The sequence below is a fragment of the Leuciscus leuciscus genome (genome assembly GCF_965113295.1).
Source record: "Leuciscus leuciscus genome assembly, chromosome: 10".
Taxonomy (NCBI): Eukaryota; Metazoa; Chordata; class Actinopteri; order Cypriniformes; family Leuciscidae; genus Leuciscus; species Leuciscus leuciscus.
Genome location: NC_138734.1, coordinates 31,920,839 through 31,933,552, shown reverse-complemented (window position 1 = coordinate 31,933,552; position 12,714 = coordinate 31,920,839). Strand labels below are relative to the sequence as shown.

The 12,714-nt window shown below is 38.4% G+C and overlaps 2 protein-coding genes and 1 long non-coding RNA gene across 6 annotated transcripts in view; 2 read left to right on the top strand and 1 right to left on the bottom strand.

Annotated features, from left to right (window-relative positions):
• LOC309507618 (1-phosphatidylinositol 4,5-bisphosphate phosphodiesterase gamma-2) overlaps nt 1-12,714 on the bottom strand; it is a 210,805-nt gene that overhangs the window by 159,098 nt on the left and 38,993 nt on the right. The window lies entirely within an intron of this gene.
• Nucleotides 575-12,714, top strand: part of cmip (c-Maf inducing protein) — a 31,983-nt gene continuing 19,843 nt past the window's right edge. The window contains exon 1 of the mRNA XM_082181930.1: nt 575-1,401. Within this exon, the coding sequence (XP_082038056.1) occupies nt 1,078-1,401 (324 nt within the window). The 5' untranslated portion in view covers nt 575-1,077. The remainder of the gene's footprint in view (nt 1,402-12,714) is intronic.
• Nucleotides 1,408-9,378, top strand: LOC309507680. The gene is made up of 3 exons (XR_014209203.1): nt 1,408-5,523; nt 5,677-7,505; nt 8,772-9,378. It is a non-coding gene; the product is annotated as an uncharacterized lncRNA (long non-coding RNA).

Here is a 12,714-nt window from a genome sequence, read left to right as displayed (position 1 = left end):
ACTCATAATCCTGTAATAAGTGCTGCAAACACGGATAGGCAAAGTGGTATTGGCACACACTGATTAATTACAATTAATTACCCAAATTGGGTCAAATCAACCCAGCTTCCTTACCCAACAGTCTTTGGGTTGAAAACAATAACCCAGTGTTTTTAGAGTATACTATATTCATTAGACAATCTGTAGATCCCCATTTGTTTACCAATTGTCACTTTTGGGATAGTAAGCAGTAGCAAGGACATAAGTACTAACATGCAATAAATTAATTAATTAATTAATTAATTAATTAATTAAATAATTGAACAACTAACCACTATTGGAGTTCTAGTAGGCCTATAGACTAAATAGTAGTGAAATTGAAAAGGTAGGCTACCATTAATAATTGAATTGCATACCAGTAATTAAAGTATTTGCAACGTAAATTCGATACTAGTTAGTTGTATGAAATCATTGTTAAAACGGACTGCCATATCCCCCATTTCTTTTCTCCATTTTGCGCGAGAGAAGGGAAGTGCGCGCTCCCTATCAAACAGAAACGCGCATCCGTTCGCCTCCCCATTGACGTCACTCCGGTATCACATGAACGAGCCCGGACCAATCCACACACAGCCCTGTCGAAGCACTCGGTTCCTCCACCGAGATAGGGAGGAAAAAAAAGACAGAAAAGGGAACCATGACTCCGAGCATCTGAAGAACAAATAAAATACGGCGAATTGAACACATTGTGGATCTTGTACCTGGTTATCGTTTCATATTTGGTGCGGGGAGACTGGAATAATATGCAGTGGCGAGAGGCGGAATGGATACGGCAATGGCCCGAACATATTGAATAGCTTGCGTCGCGCAAAGGAAAAGACATTATACTTTAACGAACCTTCCTCATCTTAAAGGGCTTTCATGGCTTCAATCCTCGCCGTCACCGACCCTTGTCTTTTCCGTACCACTGTTGAGGTCGAATCACGGTGAATCGCGTGAGCCTCTATATGCCAAACACGGGAACGACCATTATTCGGCCTCGAAATCAAAAGACAGCCACCTGATCTGATCCAACGCCGTCGATTTTCGCTGAGGGGAATCATGGATTTTAACGGGAGCGGTGGGGGAAATGAGCTACACAACAATCAGTTTTACCCGTTCGAAGAGAGCAAGCCTCTGCTGGGGGAAATGTCCGCGCCGCAGCCGGAGGGGAATAATAATCACAAAGCGGGGCCCTGCAGCAAGAGGAGCCTTTTACACAGCAGCAGCGGCATGAGATACAAATTGCTCCAGGAGGGGGACATCCAGGTGTGCGTGGTCAAACATCCTCGGACCTTCCTCAGTAAGATCCTCACCTCCAAATTTTTACGGAGGTGGGAGCCACACCACCTCACCTTGACGGACAGCAGCCTGGTCTCTGCCACGGTAAGAACCTCTCTGCAGGGCTTGCTTTTTAATGGCCATATTTGATACTGTTTCATATTGTGCTCAAGATTGTATACATGTTCCACTCAATATATAGCTAAAGTAGTGAGTGCATAAAATATTGTAGGCTACTTGCATTATGGTAAATCTGAGACCAGTAGTAAACCAAAATACAGTTTTATAGTATTTAGGCTACTACCTCAGTACAACAATACAAAACATTAATAAAAATAAAAATGAATTCTGTCAAATGAAATGGATGGGTTTTTTAGATTGTGTGTCCCCCCTTTATTAACTTAAGGAATATGTCTTTAAAAAAGAAAATAAGTTGTTTTTGCATACATTTTAATTTATGAATGGCATGTACGCGGAACCAATATTACATTAACAAATAATTCTGATTTAGCATACTATTCAACAGCATGGCAAAAACAACATCGTTTCTAGAAAATGTAGTTAATTTAGGGAAACTTTTAATCAAACAAGTCCTCGAAAAAATGTATCTTATTCAGCGGATGTATTTCGAAATAGATCTGGAAACACCGTGACGTCATAATAACAACAACTTAACAGCTTCCTCTTCGTTGTTTCCCGTTTTCCGGGTTTATAATGTGATTTGTCATTTGATGGGGGTCATTCCATGACACGTGTGCCTATTTAATTTGAAAATGTTTTTAAAGTAGCCTAAATATCTTTCAGAAAAGTAAGAGTAAGTACTTAGGCTAGTTGCATTGCGCCACCTCCAGCCAAATCTAACATTTTTTAATATATATTAAAAATAAGGTCATACCACTATAAGGTGTTTTTTAGAAATAGAAGTTGTGTTTAGAATGAAAATTTAATCCACCTGATATTGCTATAGATGTTTTCAATTATCTGTTGTTTACTGTTCAAAATCATACAAAGAGATCAAAAGAACACTTGCCTTTAAAGAGTTCACGTCATGGGAAGGATAATGAGATTATGACAGTTTGTTTATTTTAGTAATTCTACATCATTTCGTGTAGGGGTGATTTGATGGTAACATGATTGACGCACAACTTTTTATTTCCATTGTAATCTGAATTCCCGTGTTTGTTGATATCAGTGAGAATGTTGACTATAAAAACAAACAGTAAAAGTTGGTGGCAGCTATTCATTGTTAAAGTCATGCAAGTTATAATTTAAGAAATGAGTTGTCATATCCAATGATCAGAGGCCAGTGTATTGGAGAATTAATCATAAATAAAGGTCATTTAGATGATCACTGGTAAAGACCCCCACCCCATGACTCTCTTCAGAACAACTTTTATCAGGAAAATTAACTTTATTACAATGTTCGTGGACCTCTGATTGAAACCTCTAACTAGAGGAGAATTTGTATTCTTCTTGAAGGATTTGGAGCTACTATGTCCTGTATGCAGGACAAGTTTTTTTATTTTTTTTTTAGGTCAGCAGAGTTACTAAAATAATATGTGAGCCTTTTGCAGGTGCATGATCCTCAACTACATCACATGAGCTGTTCAGTTTTGTCAAATAAAGTGGTGTAGAGATGCCTAGATATACAGTTAAATGTTTCCGAATTGAATTATTGCCAGTGGAGATGATGATGAACTGGATGATGAATTGAGTTTTTATTACATTTAGTCACATTTTGACTATGTATGTTATTTTTGTTATTTTTCTTGCTAATGTTTGTTTGGTCTCTGCTGATTTTAAACCTAATGATCTGATGCTTAGATATTTGAAAACATAACTGCATACATCTTAATTGCTGCTCAAGAGGCCTGTCAATGGAAAAGTAGTGTCACGGTCACAATGGATTTACCCACCTGGGAGATTTCTGGGAATCCACTCGATGGCAGTTACTTTTTTTTTTTTAAAGCGAAAACATAAGAAATTGCGCATGTGGAGAGGACAGTCATTTTTTACCCTCTGCCTTTTTCAGATGAGTAAATCATATCTCAGATGTGCCAAGGAAATCTCGTAGAGTCTCTCTTAGTTCAGGACATCCTGACAGCCTGCTCATTGGAGCCATCATCAAATGGCTGATCAAATTAAAGGTTTAAATTTTACAGCTATATTTCATCGTTCTGAAATGATCAAATTAGCCGTTGACTTCTTCCTGAAATGAATGCTTCAGAATGAATTAGATTGCTTGTTTAACAACAGTCTGACTGTCGGATGAAGCTCGGCCGCTGACACTGAGAGGCCCTTGGGATTTCTGAGGCTATAGCTGAGATTAACCCAAGCCAAACACAGACCGTATGTTTATGTTTGCCCATTTTGCAGAGAGTCATGTCGTTTGAAAGTGTAAAAAAAAAAAAAAGAGAGAGAGAAAAAGTTAGGATACTTTTTGTACTTTGACAGTCCTGTCACTCAGTATTGGTTTTCTCCTAGTTTCAAGGTCTCTAATAGATGTTTAGCTAGTGACCCGTGTTCAGTTGACCGTAGCTAATGGAGGTAGTTGTCTGTGGCTAATGTTCTCTTTTGGCAAAGACTAGCCTGTTTGTGATTCTAGTGTGCATCGAACCATTGTGCTTCAGAAAGGGGTCAGTATATCTACAGAAAGGCCTTATTGTTGATGTTAAGCATATAAATTGTTCGATTTTTGATGGTTTGGTTTCCTCACCTGGTGTTTATCCTGCACAAACCGTGCCAGGGTGTCATTTGGGTTGAAATTACATTATCTCGCTCAGATGTTCTTAAAATACTTGACCTCGCTTCTGCCTCGTTGATGTAGCACATGACGCCTGTTTGATGATAAGTGCATTATTTTCCATGAAGATGCCGACTTTTTCCCACTAGTTTCTCTAGAACTCCTGTGTTAAGCAAAGACTAAACATTTGGCATTTTGATATCTCATTTTCGATAAGTGTAGTCATCTCTATGGAAAATGATCTCACTAGAAGATATGAAAGATGTGACTCACCCCTGTCTCTAAGCTCTCGGAGTCTAAATCATATTTGCGTAGCAGCATGCTATTATAAATACTTCCTGTCACTCATTTGTTAAAAAGACATCAAAAGCCCTACCTCTAAAGGCACATTTATGCCGATGCCCTCAAGCACACCATTTTGTTTGTGAAGCAGGGTATAGTTGCTGTTCAAGTTAGGTCCTGTTAATTAGATGAAATACCAGATGAGACAACAGCCCGTATAGACCATAACACATCCTTTGAATAAACATTGAACAGCTAGGTGAGACCTTTCGTGATCGGGTTAGATGCTGAACACCTGGGTACAGTACATTTGAAATGCTATTCTGGTTGTCTCAGTTCAGCTTGAGGACATGTTAACAAACTCGCATCAAACCGCATTTCGAGCAAAGCTGATGACTAAAGCTGAACAAGTCTGGTTGTGATGACTGATGAGTTCAGCTAAATATGAACAGGTCAGGGGAAATAAACAAGTTACACTTATAACAAACCATTTAAACGGTACTGTTGGGCTTTCTGCTGTAAACAAACAGAGCTATGGTGATGACTGGGCACATAAACTATTGTGGCTCCCTGAGATCCCTTCGGCTACCATCCAAATATGCTCTGTAATTGAGATGTAGGAGCTGGCTTTGTTTTTGTAGCACAGAAAAGCCATTAGGAGGACATTTTCAAACACTGGCAGGGTTTATTGTTTTGCATGTACTGAGTTGTTTGTGTCTTGATATTGTAGACATCTTTCATTATTGTTGCTGTTAGGATGGATGGATGGAACTGGTCGGTTGATGAAATATTTTGGAGATATTTGCATTTGAGAGTGCAAGACTCAATGTATGCGGCTTTGTCTGTGGCCATCCACATGATCAGCTTCAGGGCAGTTTGAAGGCATCTTGGAATGGGATTCCCAACATTTTTAACTCTGTTTTTAGCTAACAGTGTCATATTGGTGTAGTGAGTACTTGGAACAACTTTGATAAAGTTTTGCTTAATATACAAGTTTGGGGGTTGTAAAATGTTGAAAAAAAAATGTTTTTCAAAGTCTGTTTTGCTCACCAAGTCTGCATTTATTTGAACAAAAATGTAGAAAAGAAAACCAGTTATATTGTGAAATATTATTACAATTTATTTATTTATATTTTGCATCGTAATATATTTTACAATGTCGTTTATTTTTGTGATGGCAAAGCTGAATTTTCAGCTTAAAGGTATAGCGGAGGATGTTTTACTTCCTGGTGGGTAGTCTAAACTATTGGTCCTCCTAATTGTCAATCATTCTGGTGAATCAATCAAACTTTTCAAAAAGTGGAGAGGGCGGGTCTTATCTAAAATTTGGAAAGATCCTCCGCTATACCTTTAAGTTGAATTTTCCTGTCATATGATCCTTCAGAATTCATTCTAATATGCTGATTTGGTGGCCAAGAAATTTTCTTTTTTTTAATCAATGTTGAAAACAGTTGTGCTGCTTAATATTTGTGAATATTGATATATTTATTTTTATTTTTATTTTTTATTCTTTGATGAATAGAAAGTTCAAAAGAGCAACATTCATTTAAAAATAAATAACCTGCAAAGGGTTAGTTGTGTTTTTCATTAAGAAGAATAATGAACCCACCATTCAAGCAATAGCCGTCCCCGAACTGCCTCTAATTCGAAAGGGAAAGAAAAATGCACACGTCCGCACAGGCATTCATAATGGTGTGTGAGCAGAGCGAGTGTTTTCAATTCATTCCTATGGAAGTTGAGCTTACAATGCATTTAATTTTTTCGCTTAATTAGAAAAAAAATAATTCTGTCTCCCAGAACACCTTCCCCCACCCCCGGTGATACCAGAATTACCAGTGTGTTGTCACACGTCGATTAACCGGTGGGAGAATTTCCTCACCGTCACATCCCTAATCTGTTGTACTGCATGAAAACAAAATTTCACTCTGACTGCATTGGGTTTATAGGTGCAGATCCAGCAGAGACCCTCAGAGTAAACAAAGGGTTTGACTATTACTTATGTAGCGTGTAATTAGATGTATCATATGATATCAGTTCTGCCTATTATGTGTGAGCTTTTTTATCTGCTCAGCTGCTGGCTGTTGAGGTTTTAAAACAGAACTGACGTTGCCACATCCGTAATGTAGACACTCGCCGTCAAGTTTCCTTTTGTCGCATAAACCATCTCAGATCATCAAATTTGTGGTTAGGCTGACGCATGAATGGATGACGGTATCCTAAAATTCAGCCCGTTCAGCCCACCAAAAAAAAAACCTGGTTTGTTCCTCCCTAGATTGATTCATGGTGGAATTACTGCCAAAACTGGTTTAGAATAGATATTTCATTTTAACTTTATTTTGGCTAATGCATTGAACTTTGCATGCCATAGTCATTTGCATCATACTGAGAATTTCTTTGGACTAGATTTCACAAGAGACGTGTTTTTGTTTTTAAGCATATGCCACATGTGCAGACCACATATCTGGATGCAAATGTGTGCGCTAGATTTACATATATATGGCGTTATTGAAGCCAGCTGTCTTTGGGATTTTAGTGTTGGATAGAGTCCATAGGCATGCAGTCGTACCCGTCTGTACAGTAACTGAGTTTCTCTTTTGCTTTTGGTGTTTTTAGATGCACAGGAACTAGAAGAAGTAAACTTGTACGGTTGGCTTTACTGGTTGGAGACTTTTTTTCTTTTCTTTTTTCTTGGCTTGCATTGGCTTCCTCCTCCTGGCCTGCCATGGTTTGCTGTTAATATATCATGGGTGAAGAGTTTAACTGGAAGAAGCCATGTTTACTTTGGGACAGAGCACATTGTCACAGTTTTTACATGCCCATGCTGTAAAAAAATGTCTATTTACACAAAATTTGCATTTGCAACAGTTTTACAAAAGCACGTTGACCTTTTATGAGGGAAGGTTTTTTTTGTTTTTTTTAGTGGACATTGACTATCCATGTTTTTGTTTGTTTGTATTGAATATTGATGATGATGAGAAATGTTTCTTGAGCAGTGCACCCAATATTAGAATTAGGGGTGTAATGATACATCGTTGTATCGAGATATCGTGATGTAAAAATGTGACTATGTATCGTTGATGTAAACGATATGATTTGCGATAGGGCTGCACGATATTGAAGAAAAGCGATAACTCATTAGCCTAAATAATGCGATATTCAATATGCGATACGATAATGCTTAAAGGTACAATATGTAAGAATTTTGCATTAAAATATCCCAAAATCTCAAGGCCAGTGTTATATATTTTGTTAAGTTGATTACTTACAATATCCCAAATGTTTCCAACTATTTTTAAATCGTGAGAAAATTGCGATTTTATCCAAGGAAACGGGGCGTTAGAGCAGGGGTGAGCTGGGAGTCGCCAGTCAATTGCGTCATATCCGCGTCACCCTCGGTTTCCGCTCGTACTGCGTGGAGTCCTGGACAAATGCGGAAGTTGTAGTTGTAGCGTCTATCAAGCAACAAACTTTAGCTTGTTTCTTGCAGTCGTTATGGGACACAATTATTCTTTACCGATTGCAGCTGGTTCTGTCGACAAAGCATGCTTAATTTTATATTTTCCAAATGTAGCATTCGGTAATAGTTATGTTTATGTAAGGAAAGTATTATTGCTTTAGGTTTGTGTTTAGTTTATTGACATTGTTTATCACGTCTGGTGTTTATGGCCATGTAAATAAACATAGCATGTGTTATACATAAAGATTAATCAGTATTTTGGCAAATGATGTGGGCATGTTCGAATGTACTTTTACAACAATTGTTTAGAACATGTAAAACTGCGCAGCGTTTTCACAACAATGAATTCGACAAATACAGTAACATCTATGATAACCAATTTAGTATTAAACCTTACTTTTCTTGCTGTTAATTCATTTTAATGAAATAAAAGTGTGATGAGGTTTAAGAGTCAGGAAGAAGACGGGTCGGCGTGACTGGGACTCGTACTTTATTAAAATAAAGCAAAACAAACAAAAGCCGCGCACAACGCGCATTCACCGTGGCGACGGCACAAAACAGTTCAAAAATGAGAGCTTGGATCCACCGGTTTTCTTCCTCTGCGTCCAATTTTCTCTCCAGTCTCTCTCTCGTTCCAGCGCGGCTTATAAGCGGTCTCTCCACGCCGATCACTGCAATAAGACACAGGTGCATTTGCACTTGACCTACTTGCTCGTCTCTTTTCTCTCCCATCACAGACCGTGCTGAACCACGCCCCCCCTCGCCACAAAAAGCATGTCATTAAACGCAACATTTATAAAAATAGAACTTAGCCTCATCCATGAACATGATTTTTCGATTCCCGTCTGACTGATTTACATCCACGGTTGAGTTTAAAACGACAGTTCCCATCATTCCACGCTCCTTCACATCGTCATCAAGCTACGCCGTTGTTGTTGTTTGGAATGTAGCGCCCTCTAGCGGCAAAAATTCTTGCATATTGTACCTTTAAAGTGTGTATAATAAACTAAAATGATATAACCTACTACATACGTGTTTCACATTATTTTTGTGACAAGAAAACATCCCTACAACTTCTGACAGTGAACAGCAGAGTTTTACTGTAGCATAAGAAGTGTTATTTTAACATCAGTGTAAACCATGGGCTTTCGGGTTTGAGGAACATTAGGTTGATTTAACAACAGAAACTGAATAATCAAATGTAAAAATAAAACACTGCTTAGTTTTAACTAAATTAAATATATACTGATTCTTATTAAAGCTACAAAAGTTATTCAGCCAACAGCAGTGAGTGATTTTTCTGTCTTTTGCTCATGACCCGTTATTGCAAGCCGTTGTGATATGCATATCGCAATATATACATATGCGATATTTTGATAATTTCTATATATTGTGCAGCCCTAATGCAATTTAGTTAGTTTTATCCAAGGCTCAGCTTACTGTATAAGGTATAATTCACCCAAAAATTTAAATTGTCATCATGTACTCACCCTCATGTGATGTCGTTTCAAACCTGTAAGATTACATTCAATTTCCAAACACAAGTGGGGTTTTTTTCTATGAAACTTGAGCGATTTCTATCCCTCCATTTTAAAGTCCATTCCTCGGGCGGGTATAGATATATACACTAGATGTCGCCTTGGCTACGGTTTCGTTCCAATGAACTGCAGTAGCCAAGGCGACTTCTATTGTATATATCTATACCCGCCCGCGCTCTCAGATCACTTGGACGTGGCTGTGTACAAGAGGTAAAAACGATATAAATACTGTTCGTTTTCTCACACAAACCGCTCGTTTCGTGTCTTAGGCCATCAATGTGTACTTACAATGGGGAATTGTTTAATTTGGACGACGGGGAATTGTTTTAATTTGGACTCTGTGCATGCTCTTTGAGACAGTGACCATCGACCTGCATTATATGACTGACAGACAAGAACGGTTTGACCTAAAAATACTACTACTACTGCGGAAAAAAAGACACCTACATCTTGGATGCCCTTGAGGTAAGCTAAAACATACCAAAATTTAATTTCAAAGTGAACTATCCCTTTAATGTATGGTCCACATTTAAGCCAGTGCATTAAGATGGTTGATATAGGCTACCGTTATCAGCTTGTTGAGGTAGATACATCTCGTCGTCTCTGAGAGAATGCGCCGTTAAGGCAGCGACAGATGCCAAAAGCTTAGTCAGTTTTTGCTTTTATTTGTACTTTCAGGTAGTAGTGTACTAGTTTTGTACTAGTGGTCGACCAATATTGGTTTTTTGATTGCCGATATCTTAGAGAGCAGGATGGCCGATATAAAGCCGATATTTGTATTATATACTTTATATTTATTTTAATCAATATTTTATAAATTTTTTATAAATTAGAGAACAAATCTTTAAAATAAAAATGCTTATACTTTAGATGGCAACTTCTTGAATCTGCAATCCTATTACAGTATTTTTCACAAATAAAGAAATTGTTTAAAAATATATGAATATGTGAATAAAAAGGAAGTAAACACTGTAACAGGGCACTCGGTAATCTGGTAATATTGTGCACACTGGTAATCATATTTTTTCAAATAAAGACAAGGTAACGCTAATATTATACAGCACACAGTGAAAACGATATGAATATGACACAGTGGGCAACTGGATATAGCACAGCATATTTTAAAATGAAGGATTTAAAGTTTTTCGATCGCGACTCCTGAAGCTGATCTTCTGTTTGCATTCACTCACTTCGCACGGACCGACCGTCACTCGCAGTAACACGTTTATCAGGCTACAAATGCACACTTCACAAGATATCACATCTGGATTCCATTAAATCTGCAAGGTTTGTGAAATGAAATGTTTATTAGATATTCAGAGATTTGTTTAAATGTAGATGCGCATTTGCTGAATGTTGACAGTAAATGAGAAAGTATTTTAGCCTAATTGTTTGCCTTTTCTGTAACAAATAATATAAAAGCAACACTTTACTTTTTCGCATACCATTTACTTTCTTTGTTTACCAGTTCTGTCTAACAAAGTATTAGATATGACTGACAGAGATCGTAAACTAATGAAGACGGAGAATGTGAGTGAGCGTTGTGTGAGCAGGCGCTGCCGTTCTCTTCTCACTGTACGTTCACACCGCCGCCGGCAAGAGCGGCAAAATTCGCTGTTGGTGTTCAAGTGCCAAATATCGGCCGATATATCGGTCGACCACTACTTTCAGGGAATTAAGTGAGTGTGTTTAAATGCACTTGTGCTTTTTATTAACCCGATTATGCTTAAGTCGACAATGCATGTGGTCATGTAAACGCGTTAACCCGTTTTCCTTAACGGCTTAAGCATAAACCGATTGACACCCCTTACCCTGATTTCTACCGCCATGTAAACACATTAACCTTCTTCTTTTGGGCTTATTGAAGTGCGCATATGCGCGTGATAGAGCGAGCTTTTCGCGGCAGCTATAGGAAGGAGGAAATGCATCTCAAACGCTCTTTCTTGACCCAAGATATTATAAAAATGTGTTCTCATCTCGTGCAGAACTACAGTCAAAATGCTGCATCTGTAAAATGAGAGGATAATATGTGTTCGTAAGTTTCCCGCTGACATGTTAAAAATGTTTTTTATGGTTTTTTAAAATACGTTTTTTAATGCTTTATTAACAACACAACAGCCATAGACCTAATAAATGGAATACTCTGAGTCAGGTACACAAAGAGTAAAGAAAAAGAAACAAGTAAATAAATAAGCAAATAAATGATCTAATAAGTAAACTATTGTTTACCCCCCTGCCCCCCCCACCCCCGCACGATAATATCGTGTATTGCCGATATATCAGATATCAATATCAGAAGCTGAGAAATGGGTGCTTTCGCTGTGCTTCCTCATGGTTTAGTAGGTGCAGCGCTGATGGGAGCTCTCCAAGATCAGTTTGTCAGTTATAGAGACGCCACCTGAACACACTGATGTTTTTCTCCACATCGTTTTCCATCTGGATCTCCCTGGTAACAAAAAAAAAAACCCATATGTCTCTATTTCATCTCTTTGTTTCCATGGCAACATAGCAATGGTGAGAGGAGAGCTATTGAAGTCCTCCTTAAAGAAGAATTGCACCATGAAAAACTGCCTGAATGAGATGAAGGAAGAAGAATCAGAGGACTTCTTGGAACAGAGATGTGGAAAGGAGGACAGATAGCAAGAGAGAGAGAGAGAGAGAGAGGGGAAAGGACAGTGACAAAGATTAGCAGATAGAACATCAAGCTCACCGCAAGTTGCCGGCACTTCGTCATACAGGATATTGTAGATATGACAGCCTTTTATGTGTGTGTATATGTGTGTGTGTATATGTATATATTAAAAAAATCTGTGGTGACTTATTTAACATGATTTTATGAGAGATAAGTAGACTTCAGTAGTTTTCTGTGTTTCTCCCATCTCTGGCCACTTGTTTTGCTTCACGTATTCCACCCAACACAAGCCTGCTAGCAGATTTTTTGATTGATTTCTTGAAAAATGAGATATCATTCAATAGATACTTTTCACACCGACCCTTTAAAAGGAAGAGAAATCGGCCCTCTTGAATCTGCAACAGAGGGAGCAGGACCTCAGTTGCAGAACAGCCAGTTGCTCTATCACCTAAGAGTGGGGGATGTAAATAAAAGACAGGCCTGTTTTATTCGGTTATACGGAGACGAGCTGCCTGTTTGTTTGAGCGAGCGAGAGACGCAGAGAGAATGAGTCAAAGAAAGCAACAGCTTGTTTGCTCTGCTTGAACTGGGTGGCTGACACAAATACAGGAACTGTGGTTTGGTTTGAGTCTAGAGGGAGAGCAGCGCAAATAAAGCAATAGCCTGTTTGTGCAAAGAAGTCGAGGGAGGGCGGCGCTAATAATGGAAGAGCCTGTTGCCGGGCTGCAAAGAAGGGAGGGCGGCTAATAAAGGAAGAGCTGCAGTG